This window comes from Mustela erminea, chromosome 2 (genome assembly GCF_009829155.1).
Source record: "Mustela erminea isolate mMusErm1 chromosome 2, mMusErm1.Pri, whole genome shotgun sequence".
NCBI classification, from domain to species: Eukaryota; Metazoa; Chordata; class Mammalia; order Carnivora; family Mustelidae; genus Mustela; species Mustela erminea.
In genome coordinates this window covers 587,479-606,026 of record NC_045615.1, presented here as the reverse complement: position 1 = coordinate 606,026, position 18,548 = coordinate 587,479, and the positions used below count along the sequence as shown (strand labels likewise).

The 18,548-nt window shown below is 48.5% G+C and overlaps 1 protein-coding gene across 1 annotated transcript in view; it reads left to right on the top strand.

Annotated features, from left to right (window-relative positions):
- Positions 1-12,725, top strand: part of LZTS1 (leucine zipper tumor suppressor 1) — a 51,618-nt gene extending 38,893 nt beyond the window's left edge. Inside the window, exons 2-4 of the mRNA XM_032332074.1 lie at positions 3,254-3,731; positions 5,032-5,835; positions 8,350-12,725. Of these exons, the coding sequence (XP_032187965.1) occupies positions 3,387-3,731; positions 5,032-5,835; positions 8,350-9,021 (1,821 nt within the window). The 5' untranslated portion in view covers positions 3,254-3,386 and the 3' untranslated portion in view covers positions 9,022-12,725. The remainder of the gene's footprint in view (positions 1-3,253; positions 3,732-5,031; positions 5,836-8,349) is intronic.
- Positions 12,726-18,548: the final 5,823 nt, after the last annotated feature.

Genomic DNA, 18,548 nt, shown 5'->3' with positions numbered 1-18,548 from the left:
CAACTGGTAAATTACCAGAGGAGTTCTGTACTTCTCAGTAATGTCACTGGAGATTGGGATGCAGGAAGTTGCATCCCAATGGAATGGAGGGCACTATTTCTGGAAAATGAGGTGAGGCATTGAGGATAACAGAAGGATGATGAATGCTGCAGAAAACAATGATAGATACCAAGGAAAATGCCTGCCAGTTATGGGGTGCCTATTATATACTGGGCATTTAGCAAATGTACCAGTCCTATTAGCTTATTTCGGTATCTCATAAACTTCTCTTATTAATCCTATGAGGTAGGCATAACTGTGTTTCCTTAATTCTAAGAGACCATCAATTTAATAAAAGCATTTCAAAGAAAACATACATTGCATTTACGCCTGATATGTTGTTGTGTTGTGTCTCTACTAATGGAATATAGAATGCACTTATAACATAACCACTTTACAGTTCAGGCTAAGAATGCAAGTTTGAATTCAGGCTTTCTTATTCAGCTTCTGAAGAGTCCTGTCTTCCACTATGCACATATAGTGCTCTATAACCCACCTGGGACTTCTTTCACAATTTAGGATTAATGGTTTAAATTAGAGCAGAATAAAGAATGCAAGGTTTCGGGGCGCCTGGGTGGCTCAGTGGGCTAAAGCCTCTGCCTTCGGCTCAGGTCCTGATCCCAGGGTCCTGGGATGGAGCCCCACATCGGGCTCTCTGCTCGGCAGGGAGCTTCCTACTTTCTCTCTGCCTGCCTCTGCCTACTTGTGATCTCTGTCAAATGAACAGATAAAATCTTTAAAAAAAAAATTTTAAAAAGAATGCAAGATTTCTTCTGCACTTCCTATTCTATTAAACTTATAGTTCCCCCACCATCTATCTTTTATCTAAGAAATACTCCTTCACAATGCATGACAACACAGATTTTCCCAGCTTTGAAAGTCATGTGATTTGGGTTTAGCGATTTGTCCAAATTTGCAAATGTGCTGATGTTGACTTCCCAATATATTCCTCTGTGTGGTGACTGGCAAGGTTGTTGTTACTTTCAGCATTGGTTATAAAATGCATTCCTATTACTTTTCTTTAACTTTTAAAATTCTAATTCCAGTATAACGTACAGTCGTAATTTAACGCTTACATGCATCATCTTTTTTTTAAAGATTTTATTTATTTATTTGACAGACAGAGATCACAAGTAGGCAGAGAGGCAGGCAGAGAGAGAGAGGGAAAGCAGGCTCCCTGCAGAGCAGAGAGAGCCCGATGTGGGGCTCGATCCCAGGACCCTGAGATCATGACCTGAGCTAAAGGTAGAGGTTTAACCCACTGAGCCACCCAAATGCCCCTACATCATCTTTTATGAGTGAAATCATATGCTATTTGTCTTTCTCTGACTGACTTATTTCACTTAGCATAATACTCTATAGCTCCATCCCTGTCATTGCAAATGGAAAGATTTCATTGTGTTTTACGGCTGAGTCCATCATATGTATGTACGTGTGTGTGTGTGTGTGTGTGTGTGTGTGTATACACAGTGTTTTTCACATTTTCTTTATCCATCCATCCCCCTTGGGCTGCTTCCATAATTTGGCTATTGTAAAAAATGTTGCAATAAACATAGGGTACATGTATCCTTTTGAATTAGTGTTGTTGTATTTTTAGTGAAAATACCCAGTAGTACAATTCCTGAATTGTGCATTCCTATTACTTTTAAAAAAACATTTTAAACTTAACATTTGGGGGTACAATTATTTCCCTTATCTTTCTCTTCTGAATCCTCTTCAGTCAGGCCTTTGTTTTCAGCCCTCCACCCAAACTGCTCTTGTGAAGGTCATTGACATCCTACCTCCACATGGCCAGACCCACTGACCAACTCTCAGTTAGCAGCAGTAGCACTTGACACCATCCTTATGGAACAGTTTCTTTCTTAGTTTTCCTCCATCAATCAGAGCCTTCTCAGTTTCTCTGCCTCATTCCTCCTCACCTCCTGACCTCCATGAACCAGTCCTCTGACTTCTCTTACCTTCCTGCCTTCACTTCTGTAGTTATGTCACCTAGTTGCATAGCTGGCTTCTATAATAAACAGCTTTTACATGGAAATCTGCATCTCTCCACCCATCCTACTGCCTACTCTACAGCACTCCTTGGATCCTAAGAGACTCTGCAAACTTAATGTCTTAAACCAAGCTCTTATTTTCCACCCCACCCCATCCTAAACTGTCTCTTTTCGTGGTCCTTTGTATCTCAATAAATGACAACTTATGTCCTCTTGTTGCTTGGATAAAAATATCGAGGTCATCCTTGACTCCTCTCTTTCTCTCATTCCCTGCATCCAGTCCTGTAGCTAATCCTGTCATCTGGACTTTAAAATCTAAAATGCAAGCCACTGCTACCACCCTGACACATCCATGTTAGCCACTCACCTAACGTATCTGGCGCCCCTTCCATCCAAGCCTATCAGCAGCCATTTTTCTAACCTGCAGCCAGAGTGACCCTCTGCAGCCCAAGCCAGATCAAGTAATCAGCTGCTTAAAGCCATGCAGGGGCTCCTTATCTCAACCAGAGTTAAATCCCAGCCCTGTGTCCATCCAGGCTCTATGTTTCCTGGTACCTGCTAGTTTTAACTTCTGCCTGTCCTATGGCCCAGCCAGGGGCATATTCTATTCTGCAGCCAGACTTGTCTCCTGACTTGTCTCATATATGCCAAGCACAGACCACCAGAGGAACTTAAGGCTTTTGTTCTTGGGGTTTCTGAGCATCTTCTCTCCTCCCCCAGATTTCCACCTGGCTTGCTCACTCATTTTCTTGAGGTTTCTTCAAATGATACCATAACAGCGAGGCCTCCTTTGTGCCGCCTGTGAAAAATAACCACCTCCCAGAATTCTATGCTACTCAGTCTGCTTCATTTTCCCCCATAGCATGTATAACACTAAGGATAGTAGACACGGATTTGTTGATAGTCTGTCCACATGATACTGAACACAACCCAAATGCAGGGACTGTAGCCATGTTAGTCACTAGAGAATATCCCACGACTTAGAGGAAGGCCATCCCAAAGGAGGGTGTCAGTGAATGTTTGTGGACTTAGCAGACAAAGGAAGAAGGAACAAAGAGTTAACAGTCAGCACTGAACTTTCATTAGAGGCTTTCATTAGAAGAAGCATACATTTCTCTACTACTCAGACCTAGCAGTCAGAACCAACTCCTCCACATCACCATCGAGGACTGTGGAATGACTGGCCCATCTCAAGCTGACTTTTGCCTTCTGTCCCCTTCCAGGTGTACAGCTCTCCCAGGCTCTGTGAGGCTTCTGCTATGACCACAGTTTCTTCGTGTTACCAGGACTGCCCTTTGCTGCCGCAGCCACACCAGATCCCCATCCTACCCTATCTATCCTTGGCCCCAAGTCAGCATGGGTAGTGTCAGTAGCCTCATCTCTGGCCACAGCTTCCACGGCAAGCATTGCCGGGCTTCACGATACAAGTTGGGCAAGTCTTCCCATCTCAAGAAGCTCAATCGGTATTCAGATGGGCTGCTGAGATTTGGTTTCTCCCAGGATTCAGGCCATGGCAAGTCCAGCTCAAAAATGGGAAAGAGCGAAGACTTCTTCTACATCAAGGTCAGCCAGAAAGCCCGGGGCTCCCACCACCCAGATTACACTGCACTGTCTAGTGGGGACATAGGCGGCCAGGCTGGGGTGGAGTTTGGCCCATCCACCCCACCCAAGCTTATGCCCTTCTCCAATCAGCTAGAAATGGTAAGCAAGGGTCTCTGGAAAGGGTGGGTGGGTGGGAAAACCAATAGAGAGCAAAATGGGAATGAAGAGAATGGAGGCAGGGAGGGAAACGGAGGTGATGATACTAACATTTATGCCTCCAAGAGGCGAGAGCAGGGGTGGTGAGGACAGAAGTGCTCAGTTACACCACAGAGATCAAAGGCTGGATGAGGGAATTGAAGCCCTGGCCAATCCCCTAATCTGGGAGAGTACCCAAGGGGTAAGCCCTAAGCAAAAAGGAGAAATGAAAGCCTTTTTGAGCTCTACTAGAATGCAACTGGTTGTCAAAACAGGACCAACAGCAGCATTTTCAAGTGCATGGCAAGAGGAGGGTGCTCTGTTATATCTGGAAGAGCGGATGGAGAATCCACTTGGAGAGAGGTTGCAGAGAAGCTGCTAGCACACTCCTGGAGATGGGCCTTTCCCTCACTCACTCCTCCTGTGGTGCAGCAGCTCCTCACTCAAGCTGGGCCTTGGAAGTGTCTTTGGCTGGAAAAAAGCCAAAATTTGTTATCATCGGGTTAGCAAGGATGAGGTTAAAAGAGCCCTACATACTCAGAAATCTGGCCCTTATGCCATTTTAGACTTTCATGGGTCCCACCAGTGGACCTGAAAACAATTTTCCTAGTTAATCCTCTGCCCCCACCTGGGGGGATCAGTCCATGGCTTTGATATACTAGGAAAAGACCCCCCTAGTTTGCATCAAGCTTTATGTTTTTCAAATGAAAGGGCTTGTAGACTGTAGTCTACTCTCCCAATGAAAATGACAGTTTTCAGAAAAGTATTGTTATTTCAAGTGATTTCCCCCAGCCTTTTGGTACTGGTCACAGCCAGTTTTCTCACTCCCGGCCTACTGGAAGGGGCAGTGAAGGTGAAGAAGGGCCTGACCTCTACAGGGACACCTTGTTCCTCCAGCCCAATGCTCACACCCTACACCACACAGAGACCCAGAGCCAGAGCCCTGGCCCAGGGATCTCAGCAAGTGAACCTAAAAATGCTGTTCATTTTCTCAGGAGGGCTGGGACAAGCTCATGACAGGCTGGCAATTTATAAAGCCAAGTACCTCAGTAATCCTTAAGGATATCCCCTACGCACAAAGGAATTTATCCTCCTTGAGAAGGACTCACCATATTTAGCTGCTTCATAGCAACAGGCAAGGTTGCCTATGGCTAGGACCAAGAAGGATGCTATGTGGCTGGCACACATACCCAGGCAAGGGAGGGAAAGTTGAGAGGGGAATTGAAGGGAGACATGGGATCAATATGGTTGTTTTCCTCACCAGGGCTCAGAGAAGGGTGCAGTGAGGCCCACAGCGTTCAAGCCTGTGCTGCCGCGGTCAGGAGCCATCCTCCACTCATCCCCTGAGAGCTCCAGCCACCAGCTGCACCCTGCCCCTCCAGACAGGCCCAAGGAACAGGAGCCAAAGCCCAGCCTGTGCTCTGGGGCACTGTCTGACTCCGGCCGGAACTCCATGTCCAGCCTGCCCACACACAGCACCAGCAGCAGCTACCAGTTGGACCCACTGGTTACACCAGTGGGGCCCACCAGCCGTTTTGGAGGCTCAGCCCACAATATCACCCAGGGCATCATCCTCCAGGACAGCAACATGATGAGCCTGAAGGCTTTGTCTTTCTCTGATGGGGGTAGCAAGCTGGCCCACCCAAGCAAGGCGGACAAAAGTTCCTCATGTGTCCGTTCCCCCATCTCCACAGACGAGTGCACCATCCAGGAGCTTGAGCAGAAGCTGCTGGAGAGAGAAGGTGAGCTCCAGAAGCTGCAGCGCAGCCTTGAGGAGAAGGAGCTGGCCTCCAGCCAGGCCTATGAAGAGCGGCAGTGGCGCTGCAAGGAGGAGCTGGAGGGCCTGGACCAGAAGTGCAGCAGCAAGTTGAAGCAGGCCTCCCAGAAGAGCCAGCGCACGCAGCAGGTGCTGCACCTCCAGGTGCTCCAGCTCCAGCAGGAGAAGCGGCAGCTCCGGCAGGAACTTGAGAGCCTCATGAAGGAGCAGGACCTGCTGGAGACCAAGCTCAGGTCCTACGAGAAGGAGAAGACCAGCTTCGCCCCCGCACTGGAAGAGACCCAGTGGGAGGTGAGGCTTTACCCTGTAGGCTTGGGTCAGCTGTTTGCTGCCAGTCCCTGTTTCTCCCGGTCCTAGCCCATAGTGTTTGAACACAGGCTGCCTAAGCAAAGTGAGCCAAAGTGCCAGCCTTGCGACCTAAAGAAGGAGCTCCATGATAAACCATGTTGGGGAATACAATTAGTGTTAGTTTCCTACTCTCTCCTACCCCAGGGCCTCATGGCCTCTGGAATTGAATTTTCTAAGAGTCATTGACTGAGAAGCTGGAACCAGGAGAACAGAGGCCTCGTGGGGCAATCTGAGGGCTGACCCACTTCATCTTGCAGGAGGCTCAAAAGAAGCATAAGTCATGCTCGAATCTGAGTTCACACTGGTTCAAGAGACCACAAGAGAGCATGGTATTAGTTATTTTTGAGAGAAAGGACCTCATCCACTGGAAAGAGTGACCTCACTTATGGCAGGTATCACTGACTGAGTGGCTCATTCCTCACAGAAGTGTAGGTGGGGCTTTGATTTGGTGGGCTGCAGTGGAAACATAAAAGTACAAGAGAAGGGCACACAACACCTAGAAATGAGGCTTTGCTGGAAAGCCTCCTTAACCTCTACATCCTGCTCTCCAGAAAGTAGCTTTCCTCACCTGAGGGACCTCTCAAGGTGGTGGGAGTGGGGTGGGAAGGTAGGGCTGTAGGCATAGCTACTCTGTCACTCTCCCCAAAGACTCCTACCCTGGAAAGGAACTGAGGAGGCATTGTGTCTGGTTAGATCAGCACCACCCCCAGGTCCAGCTACCTACATGCACTGGAGCTTTCTGTACTTACTCTAGAAATTAGAATGACAAGAGTCATCAGGGATGGATTCCCTCAGAGGAAAAGGATCCCTTCTGTGGCAGAGATGAATGGGGGACTGGACAGGTGAGAAGGGAAAATCACTTGTGTTTGCCAGGTCTCCTAAAGAGGAAAGGATGCTGGCAGTGGGAACAGTGCCTTTTTTCTTTCCCATTGATGCTGGGACAGCAGACCCCACCCGAGCCCTTGTTTTTCAGCCAGGGCTCAGGACATTTGGGGCATCTCAGAGATATAAACTAGTCCTGGCGCTAGGCATTCATCCTTATTTGCCCAATTCCCCAACTAAGCTGGGCATTGCTGTGACCTCATTCCCAGATTGTCCAGTCAGACTGTATAGCAAAACAATCAATATAATAACATATAATATATTACAAACATAGTTAGAATAATAATAACTTATCAAGTGTTTAAGTGCCAAGCCCTAGAGTCTCCCTTAGTTCTTATATAAGCCTATGAAGTAGGTACTGTTACTAATCCTTAATTTAGTTAAGGAAACTGAGAAGTTCTAATAGCAAATAGCTGGTTAAATCACTTGCCGATGGTCACCACATAACATGTATCAGTGCCAGGATTTGATCTTAACACTCTGGCTCCAGAGTTCACATTTTTAATCACTACTCCACAGTGCCACAACACTGAAGTAGTGTGTCACCAGGATCAGCCCATTTTATCATACGTGATCCAGCCAGGATTCAAAGGCAGGCCCATGCCTTAACCATGACTCTATGTTGTTCCCTCCATGAAGCAAATATAGGCTTAGTCTTAGAAAGGCCTTCTTGGTCCCACACAAGCATTGTCGGTGGAGTTCGGCATTGCTTCCTAAATGGTACATGAGAACAAGGGGTTGGGGGTTACTACTGTGAGTGAAGTGAGGAGAAATTAGGGTGACTTCTGGTCTGATCAAAGAATCCATTTTGTCGAGGCCCAGGACATGACCCTCAGTCTGTCCAGCTTTCCCCCAGGCTGGCAGGAGAAAAATCACTCTTGGGATACAGCCAACCAAACTGGTCCCAATCTTTTGAGCCACCTATGACCACAAATGGCCAAGACCCTGGAGACTCATGGATCTGAATCAGTGCTTTTGGTTTTTTCTGCTGCTCTTGGCCAACTTCAGAAAAGAAATAAGAATGGGAAGAGTGGAGAGGTGGGGCCAGGGGAGAACATAGTAGCTCTCTGTTTGGCAGATCTGAATTTGACACTCTGAGCCAGGCACATTGCTAGTCATTGGAGTGCAGCGGTTAATGATTGAAGACAGTCTTTATCCCAGTAGGAAGGGAGGGCAGCTGGGTGTGCACAGGGGTGAGGTCAGAGGATATGGGCACAAGCATGAATGATAGAAGTTTGGCAGACATCAAATCAATATCATTGATGTTGAGTGTGGAAGATGGAGCTACCAGTAGTGATCACGGATTTACACATAGTAAATAGTAAATCTTTGGGTACAGATTCAGATTTAGACTGTGATTTGGGATTGAGGCTGCATGTGGACAGATCAAGTCAGGCCACAGAATGAAAGGAAGTGCAGAGAGGGCGCAGCCTTCATGGGTCACCCAGACCATCATGCTCTTGAGACTGTGTCAGGACCAGCCTAATTCCTCAGGCAGTTAAGATGTTATTTGCCCCAGGTAAGGACCTCCTACATCTTAACACTTTCTCTTCTCCCCAACCCAACCCTTGGCAGGTGTGCCAGAAGTCAGGGGAGATCTCTCTCCTGAAACAGCAGCTGAAGGAGTCCCAGACAGAGATCAATGCCAAGACTAGTGAGATTCTCAGTCTGAAGGCACAGCTGAAGGACACACGGAGCAAACTGGAGGGCATGGAGCTGAAGACTCAGGATTTGGAGAGTTCTCTGCGTACCAAGGGCCTAGAGCTAGAGGTCTGTGAGAATGAGCTACAGCGAAAGAAAAATGAGTCTGAGCTTCTTCGAGAGAAGGTGAACCTGCTGGAGCAGGAGCTTCTGGAGCTCCGGGCCCAGGCTGCCCTGCAGCGAGAGGCTGTGTCTTTGGGGCCAGGACTAGGGCCTGGGCTAGGCACTACGTTCTCTGAGGACATCCCTGCCCTGCAGCGGGAGTTGGAGCGGCTGCGTGCGGAGCTGAAGGAGGAGCGGCAAGGCCACGACCAGATGTCATCAGGCTTCCAGCATGAGCGCCTGGTGTGGAAGGAGGAGAAAGAGAAGGTGATCCAGTACCAGAAGCAGTTACAGCAGAGCTACATAGCCATGTACCAGCGGAACCAGCGCCTGGAGAAGGCTCTGCAGCAACTGGCCCATGGGGACAGTGCAGGGGAGCCCTTTGAAATTGACCTTGAAGGGGCCGATATCCCCTATGAGGACATCATAGCCACTGAGATCTGAGGGGCCTGCTGGGAGAGGGAGAGCCAGGGATCTGACACTGGGATGCAGGGGTACAGAGCCTGTCAAGGAGGGCTCCTCTCTCTACTCCGCTGCTCAGTAACTCAGGCCTCTGTGAGAGGCCTTCTCCAGGGCACAGACCTAGGATTATCCGGGGGAGGGGAGAGGAGGACTGCTACATAACCTTTCCAATCCTTGCCCACATTCCAGCATTTACCATCCCTGCAACCCACTAGACCTCCAGCTTCCTTAAGAAATGGATTCAAGGATCTCCATCATTTGGTTAAGAGATCTCTAAACCTTGCCTTTTGTTCAAAAATACTCGGACCCTCACCCAGGTGGTAACTGCTGTATTGGCCGATGGCCACCCCAGGACAGAAGCTCCCCTCTCTCTCTTCCCACAACCACTTTTTTGTCCCTGGACACATTGGGATGACTTGAGAGTAGAAAGAAGCCATCTGTGATCATAAACCTTGGCACCTGACCCGGTCATAACCTGAGCTGTTTTTCTTTGGTCTCAGAGCTGTAGGGGTTGGATCTTGGTATGGAGGACCTGGCTTAGCAACATCAGAGCTATCCCAACCCTGGAAAGCCACAAAAAGAAGGGGAAATCTGGGGCATCCCAGGAATGTCTAGACTCAACAAAGCCCAGAGGGAGTCAGAGGAAAAAGCCAGGTAGTAAGGGTCAGACCCTCCTGTGCCCTGCTAACTGGAGGTAAGCAGCCTTTGGACAGCTGGTAACCTTTGACCTCAGTGACCACTCTTTTTAAAGCCATAGACACTGAGGCCCTATGGTGGGGAGGATTGAATGCACTGTGACATAGGGAAGGTATGGCTTTCCAAATGTCCCTGGGAGAGCCTCCAGATCTCTCCTCATGGGGCTAGAGGTAGGGGTTTCCCCACTTGGTTTAAATTGGCCAGTGGCTACTCTGAACTTATTTTCTTCTCAAGAATCCAGCCTTTGCTTGATCCAGAATAACCTATATACAACTAAAATGGTGCAGGAATGATCTGACATTTCCCTCCTTTGCCTGTGGCTCAGTTTATGGGCACACCCTTTCCCCTTTGTATTTCCAGTCCTAAAGTCAGACAAGACTCCTTTCAGGTCAGGAACAATCCCCAGAGTTTGGTGGGCCAGAGCCCCAGGCAGGGAGAAGAGACACAAATACAGACTTATGAACTACCCTAGGGCCACTGGCTAGCCTCCTTCAACCTGGGCCCCACAGGAACTACCAATTATCAAGAATCCAGGAGCTTCAGTTTTTGGGGGGCTGGGCCAGTGTCTGGGGGAGGCTGGTGTCTCTCTTCTGAAGATGTGCAGAGCTGGGGGAGGAGAGAATGGTGGAGTTCCTCAGTAGCTTGGTTCAGAGAAAGAAAAAAATATATTTTTTTTGGTCTTCTTTTTTTCTTTCTTATCTTTTCAGAAGCAAGCCAGATCTAGCAGGCAACCAGAACCGTTCCATGTTCTATTTTTGACTCAAACTACAGCTGTTGTTCTTTCTTAGGACAGCCAAGCCTTGGTGGATTCCTGAGCTTCATGCCTGCTTGCTGAGGGGGTTTCACTGAGGTAGGAGGGATGAGCGAGCCTGGGTATTTAGCAGTCTGAGACCAAAACCCCTGATTCTGCCTCTCCGACCACAGTCCTTGCAGGACCCAGAGTGGGAGTGGGAGCTGCTTCTCATCACCCCCTGCCTTCGGGCTCTGCCTTCTGGCCCCTGGGGTTAAGCTGTGCCTGTGACAGAGGAGCTTTTCTGGAATTTCAAGCCACTGGTCTTAGTCGTAGGCCAGATTTAAACCTGAAATGAACAGGTTGAATGCCCCCCTTCTGCCTGGAGGAGAGTACCCTCCACTGGGCACAATGTAGACACTCAAGTCAAAAATGTCCCACTCCCTGTGCCATGCTGTGAGACGGTGGGAGAGGGATAGTAAACTCTCTTTCAATAGAGAAGGCAGTTTGAGACCAGAAAACAAAGGAGGTGACTCCACACAGTCTGCACAGACTTTTATTCAGGGTAATTTACTGATGGGAGAATTGGGTGGAAGATGACTTATTCTCCACAAAGTCTGGAACTTAGTGCACAGATTTTATAAAGCTGTGGGACACAGAGAAGGGCGTTATAGTGAGATCAAAGGGTTTGCATGCCCTTAATTGACAGCTAACCTTTAATTAGATCTGTGGCACCACCTGTGCCCCAGGAAGAATCCTAACAGATTCACGGGGGGCCAAAACAAGCCTCCCCCAAGCCCAGCTTTGGAAGGCATTTCTAAAGTATGTATGCATGCTAACCTCCTAGAGGCCCAGAACACAGCCCCAGGAGAGGTCATCCAGCAAACACAAGCAGGACTGGGGGCCAAAGATGGAGTCCGTATCGTCAGCACCACTACACACAGCCCTCACCCCCTCTATTTCCACCAGCCTGTGCCTTGTTTGAATTATTTTTCCCAGTGAGGTTGCTGTGAGATAAAGGGGCTACTGTTCCCTCCCCAGGTTGGAGATACACTACTCCCCACCCCCAAAGAGCAGCCAAAAACCCTGTGCCCTGTCCTGCCTTGCTGAGAAGAGATGGGTGATAAGCCCAGGGGAGGACACTGAGGGGCAGCATCTGTGCTCCACCATGATGTGACCATACCAAGCACTCCACATCCCTGCCTAAGGCCATGATGCCCCCCTTGCGCCGCCACCCGCTGAAGACCCCAGGGTGGGCCACAGTGGCACCAGAGTGCAACAGTGTTCTGTAACATAGTGACCTTACTGCCATGTGGTTTTTCTTCCCTTCCCTATGGAAAAACATCATTACTATTCCCAGACCATGCCAAACCCAGCCTCTCCTGAAGGAGGATCTGAACAAGAGAGGCTGAGCAGGGACTGGGAAATCAGATGATGGGGCTTCAGAGCAGACGGCCTGGCCCAGGGCCAGCCAGCATGAGCTCGTTGCCCTTCGCTCTGAATACTCCTGCTGGCATGTTTGCTCATTCAGTCAGATCAACCTGCTCTGCTCTTCCAAAGGATGCTTGGCCTGAAGATGCTCTGGCTGCCTGCAAAGAGACAGCAGCATTCAGTACCTCCTCACCAAAAAGGAGACTCTGCCTCCAGGCCTTGCAATGACCAGACCCTGGCAGGACATCCCTGGAGGTATGTCTTCTGGCTGCTGTGTCATTCAGGTAACTCCTGCTGGGTGCACTCTGATCCCCATAGGCACTGAGCTCCATAGGGACTGGGGAGGGTTACCTCTCCCCTGAGAAACACTTGCTGACCCTCTACTCCCTGTCCTGCTCTTGTCCTGGCCCAGCCTGGACCATCTCTTGCTGATGAAGCAGCAGCTTTGTGAGAGGACTTTTCCTGTGGGTCCTGAGTTCTCCTAAGCCAGAGCTGCCATGGCAGGAGGCTGTGTACTCTGTACAACAGATGCTTCTTGTGTGATCAGTCTTGTGCTGAGTCTGCAGACAAAGCTGGAACCTGCAGCCAAGGCTGGCTTTGGATAGACCGGCATTTGGAAGAATATGTACATAGTTATTTTTCTCTGGGTTGTTCCTTGTTTTGTTTATTTGTTTGTTTGATTTGCTTTTGACAGCTTCATTTTATTTTTGATGTCCCTTTTTGGCCATGTAAACTATTTCTGATAATTTTATGTTTCTATTTATGAATAAAGAATGCCATTTCTCATGCCCTCCAGAGCTACTTTTGTCTCCTCAAGCTACCCTGCTTCTCTAGGCTAGGGCATGGCAGCTCCTCCGGGCGCCTCCCTCTGGAATAGGAAAGGTGATGTCCCTCCCTGCCAGTGAAGGAGGTGCAGACAGCTTTGATGAAGGCAGTGTTGGCTGGAGGAAAGCATGGTCCTTGGCATCAGCCAGACGTCCAGGCAGTCTGAACCACTCTCCAACCCTGTGGTTTTTTCTGTGAAGGACCCTACCCCAGCCCCAACCTAGGGCCTCTCCTCCCTCTCTCTCCAATTCCTTGGCCTATCAAAGCCAGGCTCTTTGGCTAGAGACCAGAGTGGCTGTTGTTCTTACTACCTCAGGGCCCCCCAGCTGGGAAGGTGCAGTCACTCTGGTGGCCATCTGTCCAGGCTTCTCCGTGCCAACCTGCCTCGTTCACCTCGACAAGCATTCCCAACTGCTCTGGGCTCAAATCCTACACACAAAGGGCTTCGAATCAGTTGGCAGGAGACAGAAGGGACTTGTAAAAAGGAAATGGAACACATGAGGGATAAATGGCAATGCCTTTGAAGTGGGACAAGTCAGGGTCTCCAAGGAAGGTGGCAGGCAAGAAAGGGTCTGGGGGCAAGTATGGGACAGAAGAGGAGTGGGCAGAAAGGGATAGACAGGAACCACAGCTGGGATAGGCATTCACACCAGCTTAGGGCTCCCTTCCTGTCTATACAGGTGACAGGAGAGGCAGGAGGCCAGGGAGTGGTGGATATCCAAAGCTCAAGGAAGGTCAGGCAGCTGAGAAGTGACCAGGTCAGGATAGGAGCCTGTATTTGTCTAATTCCAAGGTCCAGCACCTGGACAAATGGGTCATATCAACCCTGGAGTAACCCTTCTTGTTCTCTGTCCTAGAACTGGCTCATGGTGGGTAAGTTGTTGCATTGGTGGCTCCCACTGAACTATGCCTTCCACTAATCACACCCCTAAGTGGCCCCCTCCCCTTTAGTTTTGGCAGGACCTGAGACTCAGTTTTTTAAAAAAATAATTGAAGTCAGTAGAAGTGATGCTCCACCAGTTCCAAGTTTAGAAGGCTGCCTAAGCTTGGAAGCTTTCAAATTTATTTTCCTGGGGGCCCTGAACTGCCAATGTAAAAAGCCCCTCTAGTCTGCTGGAGAGACCTCCATGGAGTGGGAGGGATTCTGTTGTCCCAACTAGGCCTGATCCATCAGACCCCATGGAACAGGGATTTGCTTCTCCCACTGCCCTTCCAGAATGAGCACATTAAATAGCAGTATTTTTAAACCACTGAATCCAAGGTGATTTCTCATGTGGCAAAGAAATAGATAAACAGACACTCTCTGGCAACCCCCTTACTTGCCACTTCAACTAGACTCTGTCTGTTGGGCTAAGAGTAATAGAAAGGCAGGACTCCTGGAAAGGCATGGGGCCATGGAAAAGACTGCTTTAGTGGCAGTAAGTGGCAGCAAAGTAGGGAGCAAAGCCTTCTTGCCCATCTTCCCCTGGAGTACTGTTGAGGACAAAGTCTTTCTTAAACTCCAGACCTACTTACCATTTTAGGGGGAGGAAAAAAAAGAACAAAAGGGAAATGAGAGTGAAAGAGAAAGAGAAAGAACAAAGGAAAAAAGGGCTTCTTCTCCCCTGACAATAAACAGCTGAGCCTCAGCCTGACCAGCGCTGGGAGCAGTCTCAGGGTTCTCATGACTTCATGAACAGAGTATGCACACTTGTGCCTGTGAGGTGGGAGGCAGGGTGGCCACCGTCCCCAGATGGCCTCCACAGAAGGTGTTTTCTGAATTACATGAAGAAGATCAAGCTGCCTCCAACTTTCTCTCCAATCCAGGTGTCAGAGGGCCTGGAACATCACCATTTCATTCAGTCATGTGTGCATGCATGTATTCATTCAACAAATATTTATTGAGCTTCTATTTTATGCCAAGCCCTATTCTAGATGCAAAATAATGAAGGACCTTTCTCCTTAGGAACTTTCACTCTGGCAGTAAATAAATCAGATGATTTTCAATTCAATCAGGGAAGTGCCATGAAGGAAAGAAACAGGACAATACAAGCTGGCTGGGCACAGGTGGTGCTACATGGAAGGCTGGCAGGGGGGAAGTCAATACTGGGAAAGGAAGGTTGAAGAGCCAAAATGTCCTCTTATTTCAACATTTTGGGAGACTGTGTCAGTCTTCATCCCTTCCTGACTTGGATCTCCCTTTCCCACCCCACGTTTCCTCCTTTGGAAATCCCAGCTCTTGCTGGGGGCCTCAGCAGACACTTTCTCCACAGGGAGCTAGCAGCACTTCACTCTCCTCAGCCCTGAGCCTCTCCTACAACCTACAACCTCAGCTTCCTCTCCCTCAGCTCCCTCTTCCTCCCAGTGAAGAGCATGGGAAAGCTTGAATTTGGCATCAAACATTGTCCTTCCACACAGGAAAATTAAAAACAGAATTTTGTGAAATGACACAATCCTTATATGGATGCTAATGTTAAAATAGCATCTCTTCATGTAACATGATTGAGAAATGTTATGCTTCAATTATTGTATCCATATACATATTGTTTAATGTCTGTTTTGGTGGGAGGGGTTTGCTTTGCTGGGGCTTCAAGCAGTTTATTCAACCTACTGTGTAATCCAGATTATTCCCGCAGGATATCTCTCTTCCACCAGTCTTTCCTTGCAGTTTGGAGCCATCCTTGACCCACTGCCTTTCCATCATCCTTTCTATCCAATCAGATCTTAGATTCTGTAGAATCTCCTTAAAGCCCTTCCTCCACCCTTATTTCTTCCTGCATCTACTGGCCAGCCAAGGTCACCAAAAGACTCCCAGAGTGCCTAAGACCTCTTAGACATCTTCTGATTACAACCACCTCACTTTTATAGATGACAAAAGAGATACCCAGAGAGGAGAGAGGACAGCTTTGAGGTCACACGGCTAGTGAATGAATCACACAGCTAGTGAATGAATCACACAGCTAGAGGTAGTCACCTTGACAATCTAATAACCCCACTGATTTCTTTGCTCCCACTCTAGTCCATTAAATCTGTTTACATAAAAGATGCAGGTTTATCACCTAACCCCAACCTGTTGCTTCTCCCACCATGTCTCTCCCTTGTTCGAAACCTTCAGGGGCTCCCCCCGACCTCCAAATGAAGTTAAATCCCCTTACCTGGCCTCGGGTCTCTCCACTTCATGGTTCTGACACCTACCCCTGGTAAACCTAGAGCACTTTCCTGAAACATCACATCTACCATCAATATAAGCTCAATAAATGCCACGACATTCCTCTTGTCAGTTATAATCTTTGTGAGAAAAACCTGTTCTGTTCCTCAGCACTGTGTTCAACCCTAAGATCTGGCCAGAGATACCCTAGTGGAACACAGTGTGACAAAGGGTCAAGTGCCCAAACTGCAGAACCAGAGCTGAGTTCATGTCCAGACTCCGTCACTGCTGAGCTCATGACAGTGGATATGTTACTTAACCTCCCTTTGTTTCAGAGGATTTTTTGACAATTAAATGACATAATACCCATTGAAAGGTAGCTAAAGTATTGCTATTATTTTTACTGCCACTATCATGATTTATTGCTACCATTATTATTTGTTAATAAAATATCACTACTTCCAGCTGTGCTAAACTACACTGGTGCCCAATACTCCAGCAGACTCAGCAAAACCCTACCTCTTGAGAAAGAGCTGACTGTTCTAGTCAACCCCTTGCCCAAGTTTTTCTCTCCAGCTCTCAACTCCAGAAGGCTGACTTGTGGGGCAAAACCCCTGGGAGAGAGGGGGGGCATGTAGCTAGGAGAAGAAAGGAGCAGAGAGGGCTTATGTTAGGCAGCATGTGGGGCAGGTCTAGGCTGGAGCCAGCTGTGCCACTGACCAAAACCCCATGCCCAAAGAGAGCCAATTAGAGTCCAATTCACACCCCTCTAAGTGTAGCCTTTCCTGTCAAATAGACCTCCTTTAGCCCAGCAACACCATGCCAGCTCTAGCACACACACAAGTGCACACGCAGAGTCCCCACTGTATTGTTCCTTCAGTGTCCACCATCCCCCACTGCCTCCATTATCACTAATTGAGCTGTAAGTCAGCTTACAGCAGCATTTGTAATCAGTGACAGGTGAGGCAAATTAAATTCCTCACACCAGAAGTAACAGTACAATTTTCCTGTTACAACCCATTACCGGCAGGCACCCTCTAGGGCTGCGGGCCGCAGAGCCAGGCAGTCCACACCTAGCCTGAGAGTTCCAGGTCTGAGATTCCCTTTGCTTGATCAGTTCTTCCAGGCAAGAAGACAGGGGCACAACAGAGCAGGCTAGGGAGTGAGCGCAAGGGGGGCACAGCCCATTCCCAGGAGAAGGGGGCTGGATGGCTTCTCAAGCTGGTATCTGCATTTCTTATTCACAACAACCCCACATTTTACATATGACGGATCTGTGGGGCCTAATTGTGGCCACAACACAAGTTCTCACTGACACTAGCTGCTTCTTCCTTCTGTCTATATTCCAGCCCTTGGATCCAGCTGTCCCCGACTAGCCATAGAAGGTTGTATTCTGAGCTCCTGTTCCTCACTGTTCCACAGACTGAGAGAGGTCCCACAACCCTCTCAGTGCAGGCCTTTTCCATCAGAATCCTGAAATTCTACTGATAGAAATGCTCTTCTTTGGGCTGAGCTTTCAAAAACATGAGTGTCCCAGGAGAGGTGACATTCTCTGAGGCATTTTCCAAAGTGGAGAAGAACAGAGTTACAGCAGACATCTGGGCTCCAGGGTGGTGGTGGAGGGGAAGAGGGTACAGCAAGAAAGCAGAGGTTAGTAGACAAATGTCAGTTGGTTCAAGGTCATCTTGCTTTTCTCCCCCATTATCCACAAGACAGACCCAGGCTTGCTAGATCCACCCACCCTCCAACCCCTGAAAATGACAATCTCAGCAGCTTAGAGCTTGGGCTGCTCTGGCCCCAGCTTTTGTCACCACCAGTCTAGGATCAGCCTGAGAGGAACCTCAGGACAATCCACTGAAGCCCTTTTATATATAGACAGCCCAAGGGAGCCCTGTCCACTCCAGGAAAGAAGAAATGAGGAGGGACTGACACACCCTCCAATCCCACCAGCCTTCTGCACCAGCTTCTCTGGCCCTGGCCCTGCCCCTGCCCCTGCCCCTGCCCCTGTGGAAGCAAATGCTTTCCAGGGAATTTCTGGCTGTGGCTCTCATTTGGCTTAGCCTCAAAAACTGTACTTAGAAAGCAGGAGGGGCCATGGTGATGCCAACTGGCCAGCTCCAAGCGAGAACTAGCATCACAGAAAGATACAGCTACAGGAAAACGAAAATAAAAGCCCCCACCCCAAAGTGTTGTTTCCCTAATCTCATTACCACCTCCCTCCTCCTGCCTCCTCCTGAGCCCAAGAAAAGCAAAATATTCTCAGGTTCAATTTCATATTGCTATCTTTAAAATATCTTAGTTTGGGCGCACCGAGATGGCTCAGTCAGTTAAGTGGCCAACCCTTGATTTCAGATCAGGTCATGATCTCATGGCCCGGGAATGAGCCCCATATCAGGCTCCAAGCTCAGCAAGAGTCTGCTTGAGGATTCTCTCCTTCTCCCTCTGCCCCTCCCCCTGCTCACACACACAAACACACACACTCTCTCAAATAAATAAATAAATTTTAAAAAAAAATCTTGGTTTGGTAGGGTATTTTTCTACTTATTGATTCTCAAATAGCACAACTATATCAGAAAAGGAAAAAACTTAGGAAGATAGATCATTCACTTTTCTTCTGCACATGCCCATACACTCACATGCCCATGAGCACGCACACACACTCACACACATACACAGAAGTAGACCAATTTAAAAAAAAAA